Source organism: Poromitra crassiceps (genome assembly GCF_964638095.1).
Source record: "Poromitra crassiceps genome assembly, chromosome: 15".
In the NCBI taxonomy this organism is placed as follows: domain Eukaryota; kingdom Metazoa; phylum Chordata; class Actinopteri; order Beryciformes; family Melamphaidae; genus Poromitra; species Poromitra crassiceps.
Genome location: NC_139634.1, coordinates 16706106 through 16723605, shown reverse-complemented (window position 1 = coordinate 16723605; position 17500 = coordinate 16706106). Strand labels below are relative to the sequence as shown.

At 41.9% G+C, this 17500-nt stretch overlaps 3 protein-coding genes across 5 annotated transcripts in view; 2 read left to right on the top strand and 1 right to left on the bottom strand.

Moving 5' to 3' along the window:
* The window catches only part of kcnip1a (Kv channel interacting protein 1 a), a gene marked incomplete at both ends in the record, with an annotated part of 57985 nt that extends 51326 nt beyond the window's left edge, over positions 1-6659 (top strand). For 2 of the 3 annotated variants that reach the window (XM_083652552.1, XM_083652553.1), the window contains 7 exons: positions 2912-3036; positions 3698-3767; positions 3964-4034; positions 5339-5446; positions 5754-5858; positions 6152-6214; positions 6612-6659. In XM_083652552.1, coding sequence (XP_083508678.1) covers positions 2912-3036; positions 3698-3767; positions 3964-4034; positions 5339-5446; positions 5754-5858; positions 6152-6214; positions 6612-6659 — 590 coding nt within the window. Of the gene's footprint in view, positions 1-2911; positions 3037-3697; positions 3801-3942; positions 4035-5338; positions 5447-5753; positions 5859-6151; positions 6215-6611 lie in introns of all 3 variants that reach the window. The other variant, XM_083652551.1, reaches the window with a different exon arrangement.
* Positions 1-17500, top strand: part of LOC310790427 (histone H3.2) — a gene marked incomplete at its 3' end in the record, with an annotated part of 253276 nt that overhangs the window by 174674 nt on the left and 61102 nt on the right. The gene's annotated exons all lie outside the window — the stretch shown is intronic.
* Positions 10424-13332, bottom strand: LOC310789909 (T-cell leukemia homeobox protein 3-like; the record flags this gene model as incomplete). Its single annotated transcript, XM_083651623.1, has 3 exons — positions 10424-10607; positions 11692-11929; positions 12909-13332. The coding sequence occupies 3 exons, from the start codon at positions 13330-13332 to the stop codon at positions 10424-10426; spliced, it is 846 nt and encodes a 281-aa protein (XP_083507749.1).

The following is a 17500-nucleotide window of genomic DNA, read 5'->3' as shown; positions in this document are numbered from 1 at the left end:
ATAATATGATATATATATATATCACTTTATTTTTGTACTTTTGACAGCTGCACATTTATTGACTCGCTCAATGAATCACGGATCAATTGTGGAAGATATGGAATTGGACAATTCTCTGAAAAGGTGAGACACTGTTAAAAGTGCCAAGCTTAGACATGTCCCTAACCCTAAGCCATGAGGTACCTGTTTCTCACCATTCTTAAAGGCTGGTTCTGCGATAAGGTTCAATACTGTACTAAACCCCTCCACAATCACAGGTCTAAGCTCTGATGTTTGTCATTTCATTAAAAAAAAAATCCACATTTTGATTAGCCTGGATTCTCCACATTTTGATAGGATGAACTCTGGTGGCGAGTTGCATAGTGCAAAGTGAATGGGAGGTAATATTCGCGCACGACGACACAAACCGCCGACGTCACATAACCAATCATTTTAGCCAATAGAAAGAAGGAGGGAATTTAAAACTAGTAGCCTACTGGCGCTTTGAGCAGTTTCATTTAGTGAATGATGAAACATGAAGAATTCCTCAGATTTACACCAAACGTCAGGATTCCTGCATTCATCAACAACACTACTAAATTCCCAAGTTGATTTGTCAGCAGAAAAAGGTGGAAAAACAGTTTAGTATCTCTTTAATAAAAGCTGTAGCCCTTCAGCCTTCAGAACTGCATTTAGTCATGATTGAATTTAGACGAGCGGTCGATACGTCTATTCTTGGCAGTTTTAACAGTAGCATCCACCCAATACCTTCCACACGTCAACGTATGTGTGTGTGTGTGACAGAGCTGTTGTATTAGATGTTGTGAGCACCTGCCACATGGATTTAAGACAATATGAGAACCTGCATCTTAGGGCACATAGCATCCCAAGATGGAACAAAGTGAAAACACCCATTGGAGTACCGTAAATTCCGGACTATATGCCGCGGCTTTTTTCCCGTTTTTTGGCCTTTTTTGGCCCCTGCGGCTTATATAACGGTGCGGCTTATCTATGGATTTTTTCAGAAAAAAAAAAAAAAAAAAAATGAATTCTCTCTTCTTTAGCACTCTTTCTAACTATAAATCCACTTCTGTTTTAATTTCCTCTCTTGCCCTCTTTTCACCACACTGTATGACACTGTATGACACTGTGTGCACTGTAAAAAAGAAACACAGGTGGTGTTGTGTTATGTTGTTTTGTTGAAATGTTAATAAATGGGAGCTTCCTCAAACAGCCATCTCTTTCCCGACAATCCCCTCTGTGCATGAACCCTTACATATGGTAATTAAACATTAAAACACAAAAAAAAAAAAAAAAAAAAATACCATTAAAACACCCGCGGCTTATAGTCCGGTGCGGCTTATATATGTAAAAAACAGTCAACTTTGCAGGTGCGGCTTATACTCCGGTGCGGCTTATAGTCCGGAATTTACGGTAGATATGTCAGATTTCCAAAGACATCCTGAATAACAAGAGAAGCTAAGAAGATAGCTTAGAGCTAATTATTGGTTTGATTTAATGTTAATGAGTAGCTTCATCAGCAACATTCATGCCACTTCTACAACAAATCAAATACATAAAGTAGCCAATTAGTTAATTAGCTAAAGCCAATCAACTGGCTATTAGGCAAAGCTAATGATGACGCTATTGGCTGTTCCCATCCAACTGTCATGTGAATTTTAAGCAAACTTTTGAAACAACACAATAAATAAATTGGTTACAGGCTTTTTCCATCAACTGTGTACAACAATGTTAATGTATGAAATGTGAAATTTCCCATATAAAATGTTATTTAAAAGTTAGAAATGACATACAATTATTTAAACTGAATTGAAACCAGTGTTGTGTAATCTAATGTGATACATTTGAAAGCAAATATTTATATTTTGTAGAGAGACACATTTTGATTACATGCAAGGCTTCAATTATGTTCTGACAGGAAAATCTCAGTGATATGTTGTTGCAGGAAAAGTTCTGTAATATTTGTAATATTTTATTGCAATAAAACAGTAGTTTTGATTAAATTATTTTGAGCTAGTTACTAATTGTTCTGTTTTCTGACCTGCCTATCTGAATAAAAAGATCAGACAGATCAATAAAGGCATGCATCAGGCTTGATCAAAACCTGTCCATCAACAGGTTGGCACTAAAATTGTGACTTTAGTATCTTATTACATTACATGTTGAAGTTGTACATTTTTCACAAAAACTTCAACTCACTTTATAATGTAATAGCCATAATAAAACATGATAACTTATTACTTTATGTGCCACTAGGATATTGCGTCATGTGCCCAGCATTTTACTACTGCACATTATGGCCACTTAATCACATTTTGAATTTTTATTACTTTTTTTATTACATTATGCACAGTTATAACAGTATGCATATTTATTACATTATAAGTTGCTTCAGGGAGCATGTGTGCTCAGCAAGTGTGTGTGTGAGAGAGAGCGGGAGAGGGAGAGAGCATATGGAAAAAGAAGACATCTGTATTTATACTGCCATGTGTACCTATAGGCGATTTATGTGTGAGTGTGTGTGTGTGTGTGTGTGTGTACTACGTGTGTGTGTGTGTGTGTGTGTGTGTGTGTGTTTGTCCTCTCTCCCCTCCCCTCTAGCGAGGACAGTAATGAGTTGTTAATGATGGGACAGGCGAGGGGAGGACCATAGAGCTATTAGACTGACCTCTACCTCTCTGCACCTCCATCTCTCATCCGCTCCTCTCCCCTTCCTCTCTTTTGGAGATGTTTTCTTTCTGCCTTACTCGTATGATCTCACAAGATGGTGAGCTTGAGGTGTGCACCGTGCACCTTAACCCACCGACTGCTTCCTTTCCCTTTCCCCGTTTCTGAATTGCTTCTGTCTGTCTGCTTTCTCATTCCAATTTATACTGATTTCTCTTCTTTCTCTCTCTCCCTCTCCCTACAGATAAGATTGACGATGACTTGGAGATGACCATGGTGTGCCATCGGCCAGAGGGCCTTGACCAGCTACTAGCTCAAACCAACTTCACCAAGAGAGAGCTCCAAGTGCTGTACAGAGGCTTCAAGAATGTAAGTGCACAACTGCACTTTGGAGCGACCATTATAGGAATACATCAGGTTTTTGGCAATTGAAGTGATCATAGAGAACAAAAACACCAAAATCATCCCCGGTCAATCGTTCGCTGCCGTGCTCCATGCTAACTCTTTACTAGCATCATTCTAATTAAGAAGTCTTTTTAGTCATTAATTTTTATTATTTTTTATTATATGGCCTTTAGATTCATACATTTTTTAAATTAAATATCATTAACTCATTAACTTATTTTTTAGAACCATTTCAGATTAGAATCTACCTATCTTTAGCTGGACACAGTCTCCCATCTCTCACCTCCTATGGAAATAGGATTATTATCTTTTTTCCTTGTCATTATTTTATACCTCATGTCAGTTTTGCACACAAAATGTCACAGAAAAACCCAGACAGACCTGTCAGCATGGAGCGAATGAGCTACCAGGGACACATGATGGCTTGGTCTCTATATGTTGCAAATCTCCTCAAAACTCTGCACTTTCATCTCTTTCACCTTCGCTCCGTTATGCCCTCCATCAGTCAGTGTACTCCTCTATTTGACCCATCCCTGGGGTGGCTCTTTCTATTTTAGCATCCCCTGATGCTCTCCCCCCCCCCCCCCTCCTTTCTCTCTCTCTCTCTCTCTCTCTCTCTCTCCAGGAGTGCCCAAGTGGTGTTGTAAATGAGGATACCTTCAAGCATATATACTCCCAATTCTTCCCACATGGAGGTACTATGTGTGTGTGTGTGTGTGTGTGTGTGTGTGTGTGTGTGTGCGCGTGCGTGCGTGCGTATGTGTGTGCGCAAGCGCGTGTGCGTATGTGTGTGTGTGCGTGCGTGTGTGAGTGTGTGCGCGCGCACGTGCGTGTGTCTCATTATTGTTTCTGCTCAGTGTAATTGACAAGTGTTTGCTCCCTCTCCTGCAGATGCCAGCACCTACGCACACTACCTGTTCAATGCGTTTGACACAGCACACAGCGGCTCCATCAAATTTGAGGTTGGCAAACTTCACTGATTCTCAAGTTTCTCCAAGTTCACTCTAGAGTTTTTGAAACCGGCTGTGTTTCATTGATGCACCGAAAGCTTTCCAACCAATATCTCCATATGAGAATAGAATTTGGTCTTGAACATACTGCAAGTTCAGGACATGCTGTATTATAAAGCCTTTGTAGCACTCTGACTCTGCCATATAGCCCCCCAGACCAGGGTTCAGAGAAGTAAAAGACATGTTGCAGCCTCAGTTTGCATTTTTCCATAGGAAATCATAACTTAATTGTCATCATAGATAAACTTCATTGAGGATTTGTACTAAGATTCTACATTCATATTACTTGTAGAATTCTCCGATTTCCATTAAATTGTTTCATGTTAAGGTTGAATAGAATCAGAATCCAATTTATTGGCCATGTACACATACAATGAATTTTACTCTGTTTTGCATTGCTCTCAAAGTACTCACACACAGAAAAAGGTATGCACAAGTTAAACCAAACAAGGCATGGGGTACATTTAAACATTTACCAAATGTTTCATTAACTACTATTAAGAGTGGGGGAAAGTGTCTATTTTAAATAATTATATTCATATGTGCAGTGTATAAATAAGCCACACAAAAGGCTTATACCGATATGTTTCCATATTGCAGTTATTTACCGTTCATGGGAACAGAACGAACTGCGATACATCTACAAATATAAATGGGAGCACTGAGACACTATTAGTGCTGTCCACCACCAAAATGAGTGGAAAAATTACATATTGTATTTCAAGATGATTACATGACTAAAGCATGAGAGTTAGGTTATAGGTTTGATGTTAATTACGCCTAACTAGATTTCTGCTGGCATAAATACTGTCACTGATAATGACGTTAATGTGTTTTTGTGTTTGATTCAAGTCTTATTTATTTGTGAGCGCTGTTAAAACATTATATAGGATATATTTGAGGAAAATCTTTGCACGATTCCACTTTGGATGTCAGCAATGCCATCATCAATAGCATGGTTCAAAACTCACAATGCACATTCTAAAGCTGGTTCATCCTGACTTTGACTAGCTAGCCCAGATCCAAAGGGGTTAGCCCAGAATAGTAGCCTATAATCTATCTGTGAATGGGTGTTAAATCAGTCTAACAAAGGCAATGACTTTGGACCTGAATAGTGTCGAACCATTTTGGCTTAATAAAAAGTGTGCAAAGCTAAATTAATTCAAGTGGGTACATAATATTATTCTAGATTGGGACTAAATGAAATTGTCATTCACATCCACTTCCATTCTGTTGTTCCCCCATCTCTCCATCAGGACTTTGTTACAGCGTTGTCCATCCTGCTGAGGGGCTCTGTCAGAGAGAAGCTGCAGTGGACCTTCAACCTCTACGATATCAACAGAGACGGATACATCAACAAAGAGGTGTGGATCTGTGTGTGTGTGTGTGTGTGTGTGTGTGTGTGTGTGCACGTGCGCGTGTGTGTTTGCATGACCCACTTTCAATAATTTTGTGTATCTAATTTTTGTACTATTTCTTTTGAGAAATATACCAAGTTTGTGCTTTTGTGTTGAAGTCTCATCCTTTGACTGATGTCTGTTGGTCACTTAACATGTGTGTGTGTGTGTGTGTGTGTGTGTGTGTGTGTGTGTGTGTGTGTGTGTGTGTGCGTGCGTGCGTGCGTGCGTGCGTGCGTGTGTGTCTGCGTGTGTGCATTTGTTCTGTTTCCAGGAGATGACAGACATCGTCAGAGCGATATATGACATGATGGGGAAGTACACCTACCCTGTCTTGAAAAACGACGCACCCAAACAGCATGTGGACGCGTTCTTCCAGGTAAACACAACTGAATCTTTGATTGACATTCACAGCAGATATCAGCATCTCACGACACAGTCGACACCAAACAAGGATGCATGACGTTCATCACGGACCGGCACAAATCCATCAGCTGCATGCATGTAAATGAAGCAAAAAGCAAGATGGCGTTGAAATCTATAAAACAAAAAACTACAAATATGCATATGTGATTGTTGACAAAGAACATGACCTTACAATTTGCAGGCCGCTTTCCACCACACTGAACATTGCCAGAGCTAAGAGTAAAGTGTGTGTGTTGCTCTCCACAGAAAATGGACAAAAACAGAGACGGAGTGGTCACTCTTGATGAGTTCCTCCTTTCCTGTCAAGAGGTACTCGATGTTCTCCAGATCCTAAATACACAATGTGGAAAATCTTGTGAACTTAGCTATTTGTAGTTTCTGACACGTAGTTAAACTGCATTGTTTACAAAATGTTTCTTAAAGGCCAGTTTCCCCAGGCATCATTCCGAAATCGTACCCCTTTGTCTCATTTAGTGTCATTCTGGTTATTGCTGCCTTACAGTTAGCATTTCAATATGGATGCCTATAGGGAGAGATTACCCACTCTTGCACAGCACTGTTATCACATTGACTTCATTTTATGGGCCTTTACTGGCCCCTAGTGGCGAGTTGGGTTATGAGTGAATGTTGCTTGTCGGATACCTTTTTCTTTCCCAGTCCGCTTCTCATGTTCCTTTTTTCCCTCCCATCCTCTCACTTCACACAGGATGAGAACATCATGAGGTCTCTACAGCTCTTTGAAAATGTCATCTAGATGACAAAGCAGAGGGAGATGGTGCAATAGACAGAGCGAGGAGGAGAGGCGAACCTGGATCTGTGAGAGAGAAGGAAGAAACGAGGGACTCCTCGTCACTGCAGTGGTGACACGTTGCTACCAAACTGTGTGGAGATATCTCTTGCTGTAACAATTCCATGGCAACAACCCATCAAGATGCTCGGTTAGGAGATTTTGTCCAGGCGCAAACCAAGAATCCCCAGACCTTGATTTGACATTTCTGTGACCGTTTATCACCTCTCACCTATCCACCTCCTTCCGTTGTGGCCGTCGTCGTTGTTAGAGCTACTACTGTCTTCTCGGACGGTGTGTATGATGCCATTGTGTAAATACTGATGCTGCCTCCATCTCACATTGGGTCAAAACCTCTTAAGAAATAATGTAATAACCCTATCATAAAACAGGATTGGGATTCCCAAAAGCAGCTTAGCAATGTGATCACATATTGGAAAATTCTACATGAAATCAGTGGTAAATCATTCAATGGTAGCATGATGAATTCTGTTATAATGAAGAATTCCCGTGTCAATGTGAGGAACATTAACAGAAGACACCAGCCTACACAGTCTATTTGACATACATGCCATTTAAAACTTGGTGACAATACATTGATGGTGACGCTAAAAATGCTTTAATTTGGGAAGCCAGGTCCATGATGTAGCATCTTCTCATCCGTTTTCCAGACGTGTAGTTCTACTAATAATCAATTCAGACCTCAACTGGACCTCAGTCAGTCAGCTTTCGACAGTCTTCAGTCTTGTGACAGCTTGTGACGTCCTTCAAAAAGCCCTGCTAGCTCCTGCTGTGTGTGTTCCACTGGTGTCGCTCAGTGTTTTAATGTTGTGATGACTCTACTTACTGTTGTGTTTGTGGCTTCTGCTCGCTGTCTGCAATCACTCGCCTCTGTCTGTGTGTCTCTGATTCTAGTCTGTCTGTCTCTCCGTCAGAGTACGCGTTGCTCTGTAATAATTTGACCTGTCTCTCATCGGACGCTTCTTCATACAGGTGGTTGACCATGTAACCCTGGCCTATCGACTACTAAACAGTCCATTTTGAGGTGTATAGATAGAGTTGTACAAGGGTGTGTGTGTTTGTGTGTGGTCCGGTGTCCTGTTGTAGTACTTGTGTTTGCCAGAATATCAGACATCACCGTGTATCTTGGCATTAGGGCTGGGTATCGGTACTGTTACTCAATACCACCAAAATAACGTCGTAAGTACAGTAGTATCGAAACTTTGAACCGATACATCCATTCCATCTTGTTTGTACACACACAGATCTAAGGAAAACAAGTACTATTTGCATGGTTTTGCTCGCAGCCAATCACCACAAGCGTTATTCGATTTAATGTGACAGGTGATTGGCCCACTACCGGAGCAGCTACAACCCATACAGTCTATGGTGGTGAAGTTGAGCGGTATAAAGTGGTACAAAAGGTATTGTATGAATTATACTCTAATGGTGTCAGTGTCACTTTAAGGCACATGTGTCAAACTCAAGGCCCGGGGGCCGTATCTGGCCCGGCACCTCATTTTATGTGGCCCGCAAGATCTAGCAAAGGATACAATTTGTGCAATACAGTTCTAATTCTAATTCGTTCTAATAGTTGTAGTTGTCTGTTTGCCATAATTTTTCTTATAATTCAGCTTTCAGAGCTATTATTAAGTTATTACTAAAAAAACAATAATAATGGAATCAGAGGCAATTATGTAATATGATAACAAGTAGGCTAGATACATTTATATCATGTTACATTCACAACCGACCCTTTGAGGGCAACCATAATGCTGATGTGGCCTGGGATGAAATTGAGTCTGACACCCCTGCTTTAAGTGTACTGGTATCATCATTTTGAAATGATACCCAGCCTTGGCATGTATCTTCTTCAGCTCTAATATTGACACTCAATAACCAACCTTTCACTGTGAAGGAGACAGGAAAAGGGGTGGGGGGTGGAATAAAGATATGAAGAAAGATGAGCGAGTTAAAAAAAAGACCTTTTCACTGATGCTGAAGGAAGGGAAGCCATGTTTCAAACAAGAGCCATCGCCATGACGATTGAGCGACACGGAAAAACACACATTTATAAACGATTTACAATCATGCCCTCTCACTGTGCTGCCAATAGTGTCATAGAGTTCCTTGCTAAGATGTGCGGCTCAACTCAAATGTACCCATACTTTCAGACAGACAGGAAGACAGACAGCTAGACAGGCATACAGACAGACTGATAAACACTGTCAGAATGAAGTAATGTGTGTATTGAAATATTGTATAAAATCATTATATTTATCAATAAACTTTTCAAAAAAAAACTTAATGGCTGTTGTTTTTTTGCTTTCTGCCGCTCCACAGCCTTTTCTCTGTCATAGCTTATAATTACAGCGTGTTAAAACCATAATATTTTATGATGCATCATAAACAGCATGAGCAAACATGTTCACAAGAAGGGTTTATATTGTTATTTACATAACTATACAATTAAAGTACAAAAAAGGATGTGTACATTTGCGCCTCCATCTCAAAGGACATGGCACACAAATGAAACGTGATGTGCGTATGAAAAGAAAACTTAAGCACCATTACTTAACATGCATCTCTCCCTTCATTACCCAACATACAGCCAATGTCTTGTTTTCTCCACTTCTCTCACTATTCCTGTCATTTCTTCTCCTTTTAGCACTGCTTACTGTAGCTTATTAAAATGTAACATTGGTTCATTTGTTGTGCTAATGTGAGGCACCACACATACATAAGGAATTGGGATAGATACGGCCCAGAGGAGGCCATAGAATATCGCATACGCCCCTCTAACTCAGTGGTTTTCCAACTTTCACAAACTAGACAAGATCCTGTGTCAGGGTCCTCTATCTGATAAGATTTTTGCTATTAGATGGTTTATTACAGAAAGTGTATGCAACTCATGACCAAAATTGAGTCACATTCTGTCATGATGGTACTTTTGGGTGGTATTATAGTAAAAAATAAAAATCACTGTTTGCTGGGGACCCTGTGGAACCCCCAGGGCCCCTGGGAGTCCCCGGACCACACTTTGAGAATCACTGCTCTAAATACTTTTTATAAGTGTTTGTCTAAAGATTCTTGTTTTTTTTCACCACCTTCTGATAAAAAAGGGGCACCAATTTTAACAAGGGCACTCTGTGTTATATAAGTGCTAGCCTCCCTTTTATTAGTTTAGGTCTTCTTTCCCTAAAAATAACATGTGCAGGGGCCTCGGTGTAACACAGTCTATCTGTAACAGAATTAGAAGATTATATTTGATAGAAGACACCTTCACAAAACGCTCAATCATGTATGGTATGAGTGTCTCGCCAGTGGAAAATGACCTGATTTCTTCACACCCTTTATATGATGACCCCCCTCTCCCTGGTCCCCACTTGCTCGAATAGACAGAATAGCAGAAGATAAGAAGATGACAAGAGATTTTCACAAGACCCGCTGAGTGAAACAGCCTCTGTCTCAGGATCTGAAAAGTCTTAAAGTTGCCACGTAGAGTGGCAGGATTTAGTCCCAACTGGATACAACAAAGTTCTGCTTCATATCAGGCATCACTCACCATCATCTGCACACTCCATTTTTTTCTCCATTGCATGGCACAAAATAAGTCCCAAGGATACTGTCCTCTATGCAATTCAGTTTATGTATCCTCCCCGGGATAATAGATGATGTTAATTGATTATAGCTTGTGATTGTGTATAGGGCCTGTGTATGTAGTCTGCTCCCTACTCCCTCTCCTCGGCCCAGGGCTGGAGGTTCTGCAGGGCGTACAGGGAGGAGTTGTGGGCGCACAGCGGATCCGAGCCCGCTGATTCGCTGAGGGACTTCTGGAGGGCGGAGTGCTGCAGCTGCAGGATCAGCCGATTGGCCTGCTGGCGCTCTGCCTCACGCTCCTCGGCTGTCTGTCTCCTGAAGGGAGAGAGAGGAGAATTAACGAAATGTAGGCCTACCTGTAGGCCTAGACTAGATCATGTGAGTTAGGCTATGTGTAGTCTCGCTGACCAGCCTCCTCTCCCTTCCGTCCGAGGAGTCTGGCGCCGCGGAAACAGGCTACTGGGATAAACCCTCCCCTGCTCTACAGCTGCTCTCCCATTGGAGTGACTGTTTTGGTGGCAGCCGGATGTCCGCTCCCGGCTTATTACAAACTGTCAATTGGCTCCGACCATGTCAATCAGAGCGGCTTCCGCTCCCTCCTCCCTGTGTGTCACTGTAAATAGTGCCCTGCCGCCTCAGTGAAAACAACAACCTAACTAGCTAGCAAGCTAACGGCAGAAACCTACACGCTAGCTTGTTGCTACATGCTGAAAACGGTAAGTTGTATTGTTGGAAACTACTTTCCAAGGGCACTGCCGCTAAGCGCCGCCCATGGCAATCCCACTATGGAGACCTGCAATGCGAGAGAGAGGAGGCTGGCCAACGAGACTAGGCTATGTGAGATGAATTAAAAGTAGCCTATAGCCTACATGAAATGGAGAAGTTGGGGATATGTGTTTTGATAGAAATAAACGAGGAGAGATGGCGAGGAACAAACGAGGCATGCAATAAAAGAAAGTATGCCCTTGTAGTCTAATAGTAGCCTATAGCTATTTCATTTGGGAGATTGCTCAAGAATGTAGGCTAGGCTACTTGATAAGTGGCGAAATAAGTAGCCTAGCCTATAGCCTATCGAAGTGAAAATCAATACAAAAATGTGCAAGGTGCAATTTCAACTTTGCAGTTGTTATTTTGGCCTCAGTGAGATTTTATCAATTCAAAATGTGTCTTTTTCACTTTATTCTTTAGGCTACATTTTTTGTTGTCATGTCTGTGGGGTCAATTTACAGGAATTACGTATGAGGTCCTGCAAAAGGGAAGTAGCCATATGATTTCGGATGTGACATTTTTCTGTGGATGATGTAATCTGGGTTCAGTGTTAAATACGCAAAGACACGTGTAGGCCTACAGAAAACGTTGATGGAAATGGGAGGTTTCATGAGATCAGAGTCAGACCAACCTCCATTTGGTCCTGCGGTTCTGGAACCAGGTTTTGACCTGTGCATCTGTCATCTTCAGGCTCTTGGCCAGCGCGGCCCGCTCGGCGCTGGCCAGGTATTTCTGCCGGTGGAAGCGCTTCTCCAGTTCGCAGATCTGCACTCTGGAGAAGGACGTGCGCGGCTTTTTCCGTTTGGGAGGTGTCCGGTTCTGGTACGGGTGGCCTATCCGCCGCGTCACGGCGAACGGCACCAGAGCCGCTGCAGAGAGGAGAGCGAGAGAGAGGTGAGTGAGTGAGTGAGTGAGTGAGTGAGTGAGTGATATTATCCATATACTGCACAAAACACACTAATTCACATTCACTATCCACTCTATAAATGCAAGGCCATAAATCGCTGATATTTGCCCTCTGTTTCAACAATTGCCTATATGTGTTGGCCATTTGTGAGCTACGTAATGGTTGTAAATTATTGTGAGAAGAGCAGTAAACCTCCATTATTTGAAACAATAAAATTACAAAAAATAAAAAATAAACATTCTCAAGCTCAGCTGAAAGTCGTTCGGGCTTTGGATCATTATATTTCAGCTAATTACAGAAGACGGTAGCCTAAGCATATTGACCAAATTATCTTTTATCTTACATTGAGATACAATGTTTTACACCAACTTTATTCAGCATAATTTACGTAAGACTATAATAGTCTTATTATCAAATAAGGAACACGTTCTACCTTCCTGTATACACTGTATTATTATATGATTAGCCTATTATAATGTATTCAATTATATTTTGTCATTCATTGATGAAAATGTAATTCCTTTTAAAATGAATTATTATCATTGTCATTATTGTTTTGCCTATTTAAAAATACAGATTAATATCTGAATATAATTAGGCCCTACACTTTGCTTGTCAGCAACATGTACACATTTAAATAGGCTAGGCTATCCAACTCCTAAAGCTGAGTGAAATTATAGTTGGACAGACACGAGGTAGGCTAGGCTGTAATATTATCTAAGTAAAACACATAATTATCACCAATATGCCTGCGAATATTTTATTTACAGAAAGACATTTTAAATTAGCCTAGTAATTTCAGTTGGCAATGGGCTACAAATATATGGCACACATTTGTTTATAGGTTTATAGGTTTATAGGCTTTTGGCCAGTAGCATATATTAATGTTATAAATATTAACGAGAGAGAGAGAGAGAGGGGGAAAAAATAACAATCTATACCTGATATTCTGTCCTTGGCAAACCGGTTCCCTATCCAGGGGAAGCACAAGCCTCCAAAGCCGGGAACGGCGCTCTGGATCGGTGCTGGGGGCCCCGGGGCGGTCACGGGTCTGTGGGCCGGGACTCGGATCACTCCCCGGCTGCCCAGACTCCTGCTCTCTCCGTACGAACCCGAAGCCTCTGGAGGCACTATCCCGGAGAGGGAGATGGACAGCGCAGTATAAGAGGCCGCGCTGGCCCCGGTGGGGCTTCCTAAACTGTAGTAACCGTCCCCGCTGCTTAAATCCGACCCGCTTTGCCTTCCAGCGGTCCGCCCGCTCTCTGGCTCGGTACCGGCTCCCAGGATCTGGTCGATGCCGAAGCTGATGGGCTCGTGGTGGGCCGGTTTGGGAGGAGGGCTCGGCGCGCTGGGTGCTTGCTCCATCACACACACACACAAAAAACAAGTGACGAAGAAAGAAAGAGAGAGAGGGAGGGAGGGAGGGAGAGAGGATGTTTTCTGCGGATTCGCGGCAGGGTCAAACTGGTCCAAAAGTCAACGCCATAGTGTCTCCATCGTTATCCAGTGGTGTGTCCAGAGTCCAGCGCCTCCTTTCACGTGTCAGAAAGGCCTCATTGAAGAGACTGCTCCTCTCTACAGGCTGTGCTGCTGAAAGTTTGATGCGCGTTTGGAGAGATGTGACGCTCTGTCCTCCTCTCAGCGCGTCAAAACGCTCCGTCTGGCAGCTCCGTCCTCCTCTATCGCTCTCCACCTTTCATTGGCTGGCACCAGGAATGACTGATTGAATGTTAATGTGGGTAGGCCCACGTTTTGGCACAATGACCAAGATTCCCCATAACCACGGGCGTCAGTTGGGTATGGCACCTTCCATACCTTAGTGAGTCCATTTGATCCTGTCGTTTTTTCTATATCATTATAAGAGCAAGGAGTAGGCCTATTAAAGCGACAAACTTATGTTACTTCTTTGCTGTGTGTGCAGTGTGTGTGTGTGTGTGTGTGTGTGTGTGTGTGTGTGTGTGTGTGCGTGTGTGTGTGTACGCGCGTGCGTGCCTGCGTATTTATAACATTGAGCAAAATATCTTGCAGTCATCGATCCATCAGTCAGTGTCTCATCCCCAGAAATGTGGTCTATTAGGTATCAGGATTGGAAGTTTTGATATCAAATAGATGCAGGGACTTTGTCATATTGTGTTTAGTGAATTGACGCCGCTGCCTGCCCATAAAACCACTAGCTGTTATATGGAAATTGCGCATCATTTGTCCTTCTGCTGTCTGTGTCACCTGCTTCGGCAGATTCATTTGCACGACTGCCTATACCGGACGTGTTTACAGTATAACTATAGGAAAATGTTTTATAGCCTATTGCCATAGGCCTATACTATTTCATAAGTAGCTAACCAAAAGGAAGGCATATCTGTTACAATTTCCAATTTAAATGTATAAAAAGCTTAATTGCGGAGCATTATGCTATTTATTTACATTCGCTGGAGGGACATTGATTCATGTTGATCTATCAATTGATGTTGGTTTGATGTTGGTCAATGGAAAAAATATCAATGAACGCACATTTTACAGCTACATTTATCAACCTGACATTAATTTGAAGTTTTCGAAGAAGAATAACAATGATAAGGCTATAAGCAATAATTATATGGTGCGTAATTACGCACGTATTGGCGACATTGTGCACTCCATGTCTGTTTTAAAATAAAAGGGGCGCCTTATTGAACACTGTCAGTGAATCATCAGCACTATAATGGAGCTTGGTGAAGCATTGCACGCGCTTATTTGTTCCTGATTGCCAGGGCCACATTAAATGAGCTGACACGAGGAGGCCATGGGCTACCTCAGATAAAGTGTCCGGACTCTGGAAGCTGCTCACCGGTCACATTCAATGTAGCTGGCGCCCAAAGTGACCAGATAATCTTATTTCCACTAACTTGTCTTCGGGCCAGACAAATGCTCAACCGGCCTGGATGCGGCAGGTGGCTTTTTAGGCTATCACATTACTATACTATAACAAACTAATTGCCAATTTATTCATTTACTGACAAAGGGATTTGCTCTTCTTTTTTTTCTTTTTTTATGTGCAACATATTCATTTACGCATCGGGTTTCTGTAGACTGTTTTACTGTCAATATGTAACTAATTACATTCTCGTAGGATATGCTATTGGCAAAAAATATATAGGCTATATATAATAATAATAATAGCATATAGACCATTGACAACTTTAGGCCAAGTCCTATAGTGCATTAGAAACGGCAAGAAACGGATAGGCTGTTAAACTAATGGCAAAGGACTAAAATGACACTGGATGAATTTTAATTCGTGAGGATAGACGCTACTAAATAGAAACGGAAATGTCCAAAAATATATACTGTAAAAAAAAATCCTCATTTCACCTCTCACAATATCCAGTCTTATGAAGCAATATGACATTGGACAGGGCCTGAGGTGTTTGTTTGGCAATATGGACAGACTCTGACTGTTGGCTGGTTCACCCCACCATATGTGAGCACACCGGTGGCTTTTGATGGGGGAGAATTGGTCTGTTAGGGCTGTCATCTTTGTAGACATTTTTATGTTGATCTCACTGAATAATCCACCACAGAAATTATGATCTTGTTGGACACAACAGTTTTATATATTAAAGAAAGTCGTTTAATTTATCTATCGTTTTGGATGATGCACGTTTCACCGTCATGACTCGGCCACGAATTAATAATTTGGCTACTTTATACGATTTGATAATAATTCCATCTGTCCTCACTCCCCTATGGAGTGAAGGCAGTCTCTCAAGCCTGTAGAGCAGACGGGGTCGCACTGGTTGCAGATGTGGGGTGCAGTAATCCGGTGTAATCCAATGATTATGAGTGATTATGACACATTAACCCTGACCTATACCGAGACACCGCCGTCACACCGGTGCGGTTATCCAAAACGCGCAGGGAAAAGCCCAGTCTGCCGTCCATTATGATGGTCCAAATGGTGAGGACACGTCCCAGCTTTTCATATTGTTTCATACAGCAAACAAATATGGGGAATTACAAGTCCACTATAGAAAAAAGAGAGAAAATACCATGAAAAAAAACATGTTATTTCATTTAGGCATAGGCCAAATCATTTTGATATTGACATATGGGCTGTTCTGCAAATACGAACGAACAATTAAGATGCACATCAATCCTCGTTTTTTTTTTTTCCAAAGGCAATATAAAAGCTGACACTCCGATTCTAAAAGTCTAAAAAGAAACGACAACAAAAGAGTGAAAGAGTGCGATTTGTTTGAGAAATCACCACTTGATCTGCATAATCGGGGGGTCTGGGCTGCAGCTCGGTACCCGCGGGCTGCGTTTTTATTGCGCGTCTCTCCGCCGTTATCAATTTCAGCGGCGCGCCGCGCGCCTGACTTTTTAAAAGGGGGGACGAGGCGCGCAGTGCGGGCGGCTGCCTCTGAATAATGAATGACACGCCTTTATATTGTCGCTAAAGTGCCCGTGATGTTACAATATGAAAAGGCAGCGGTAAGTAATAGTGCATTTAAAGGGGATGTAGTGTGTTATTATGATGTAAAAGAGAGGGAGAGCGCGGCTCGAGAGAGAGGGAGATGAGTGGAGAGAGCATGCAGAGAGAGAGAGAGGGATTGTTTTATTACAATAAGAGCGACGTGCAGAGGAGATGAGTTTGCCTCGCAGCGAAATGGGGACCAGTTAATGAAACTTTACCGCAGCAGCTAACGATTTCCCCACCCTCGCTCTAAAAAAACCCAACCTTATGAAATATTTAAACTATTTAATATAGGTAGTATTAAGCTGAAAGACATTGGCACCGGCCATCTGACAACATTTACAAGGCTGTAGATTATTTTAAAAGTGGGATAAATATTATGGGCTGCTTCTTCAAACCCCTAAATCACCACACTCACGGTGAGTGGAGTACATTGAAAATGTGTTTCTATTGTTCAGACAAAGTGTTTATAGCCTCATCATATCAATACGCCTCTCTTGTCTATAATGGGAGGGATGGTGTGGGAGTATAGTGTTTCATATTGACATGCTCAGAGGGACTGTTGGATGAGAAGAGAGGAATGGGATCTCCCATCAGGGACCCAAGGGCCATCTTCACCGTGTGACTGACTGGACCACTGCTCTGTTCACTGCACACTCTGGATCTATCTGCCAGAGCCAGCCAACAAGTCAACCCTGTCACATCACTGTAAATGTCTAAATATGGCTGATACAACATGCAGGTTTGGAATCAGTAAATGACAGGGTTCATTAACAAAAGGTTTGGGACAATCATTCATGTTTGCCTAAATGTACCTGGAACTGCAAGTATAGCCTAAATAGCAGCTAATCAACAGTGTTATTGTTGTGAGCAGTGTTGGGCATAACTTAGTTACAGTAACTTAGTTACTGTAATTCCATTACTTTCCCAGTAACTATAGTAGCTAGTGTAAGGGGTTACACTTTCCAAAACAGTAATTATATTAGGCTACAGTTAGCCTTCAAGTTACGCATTACTTTCTCCAGCACTGGCACAGCGCTAAGCTAAAACAAAGTGTGGAGATAAGTCTGGCTATCTGAG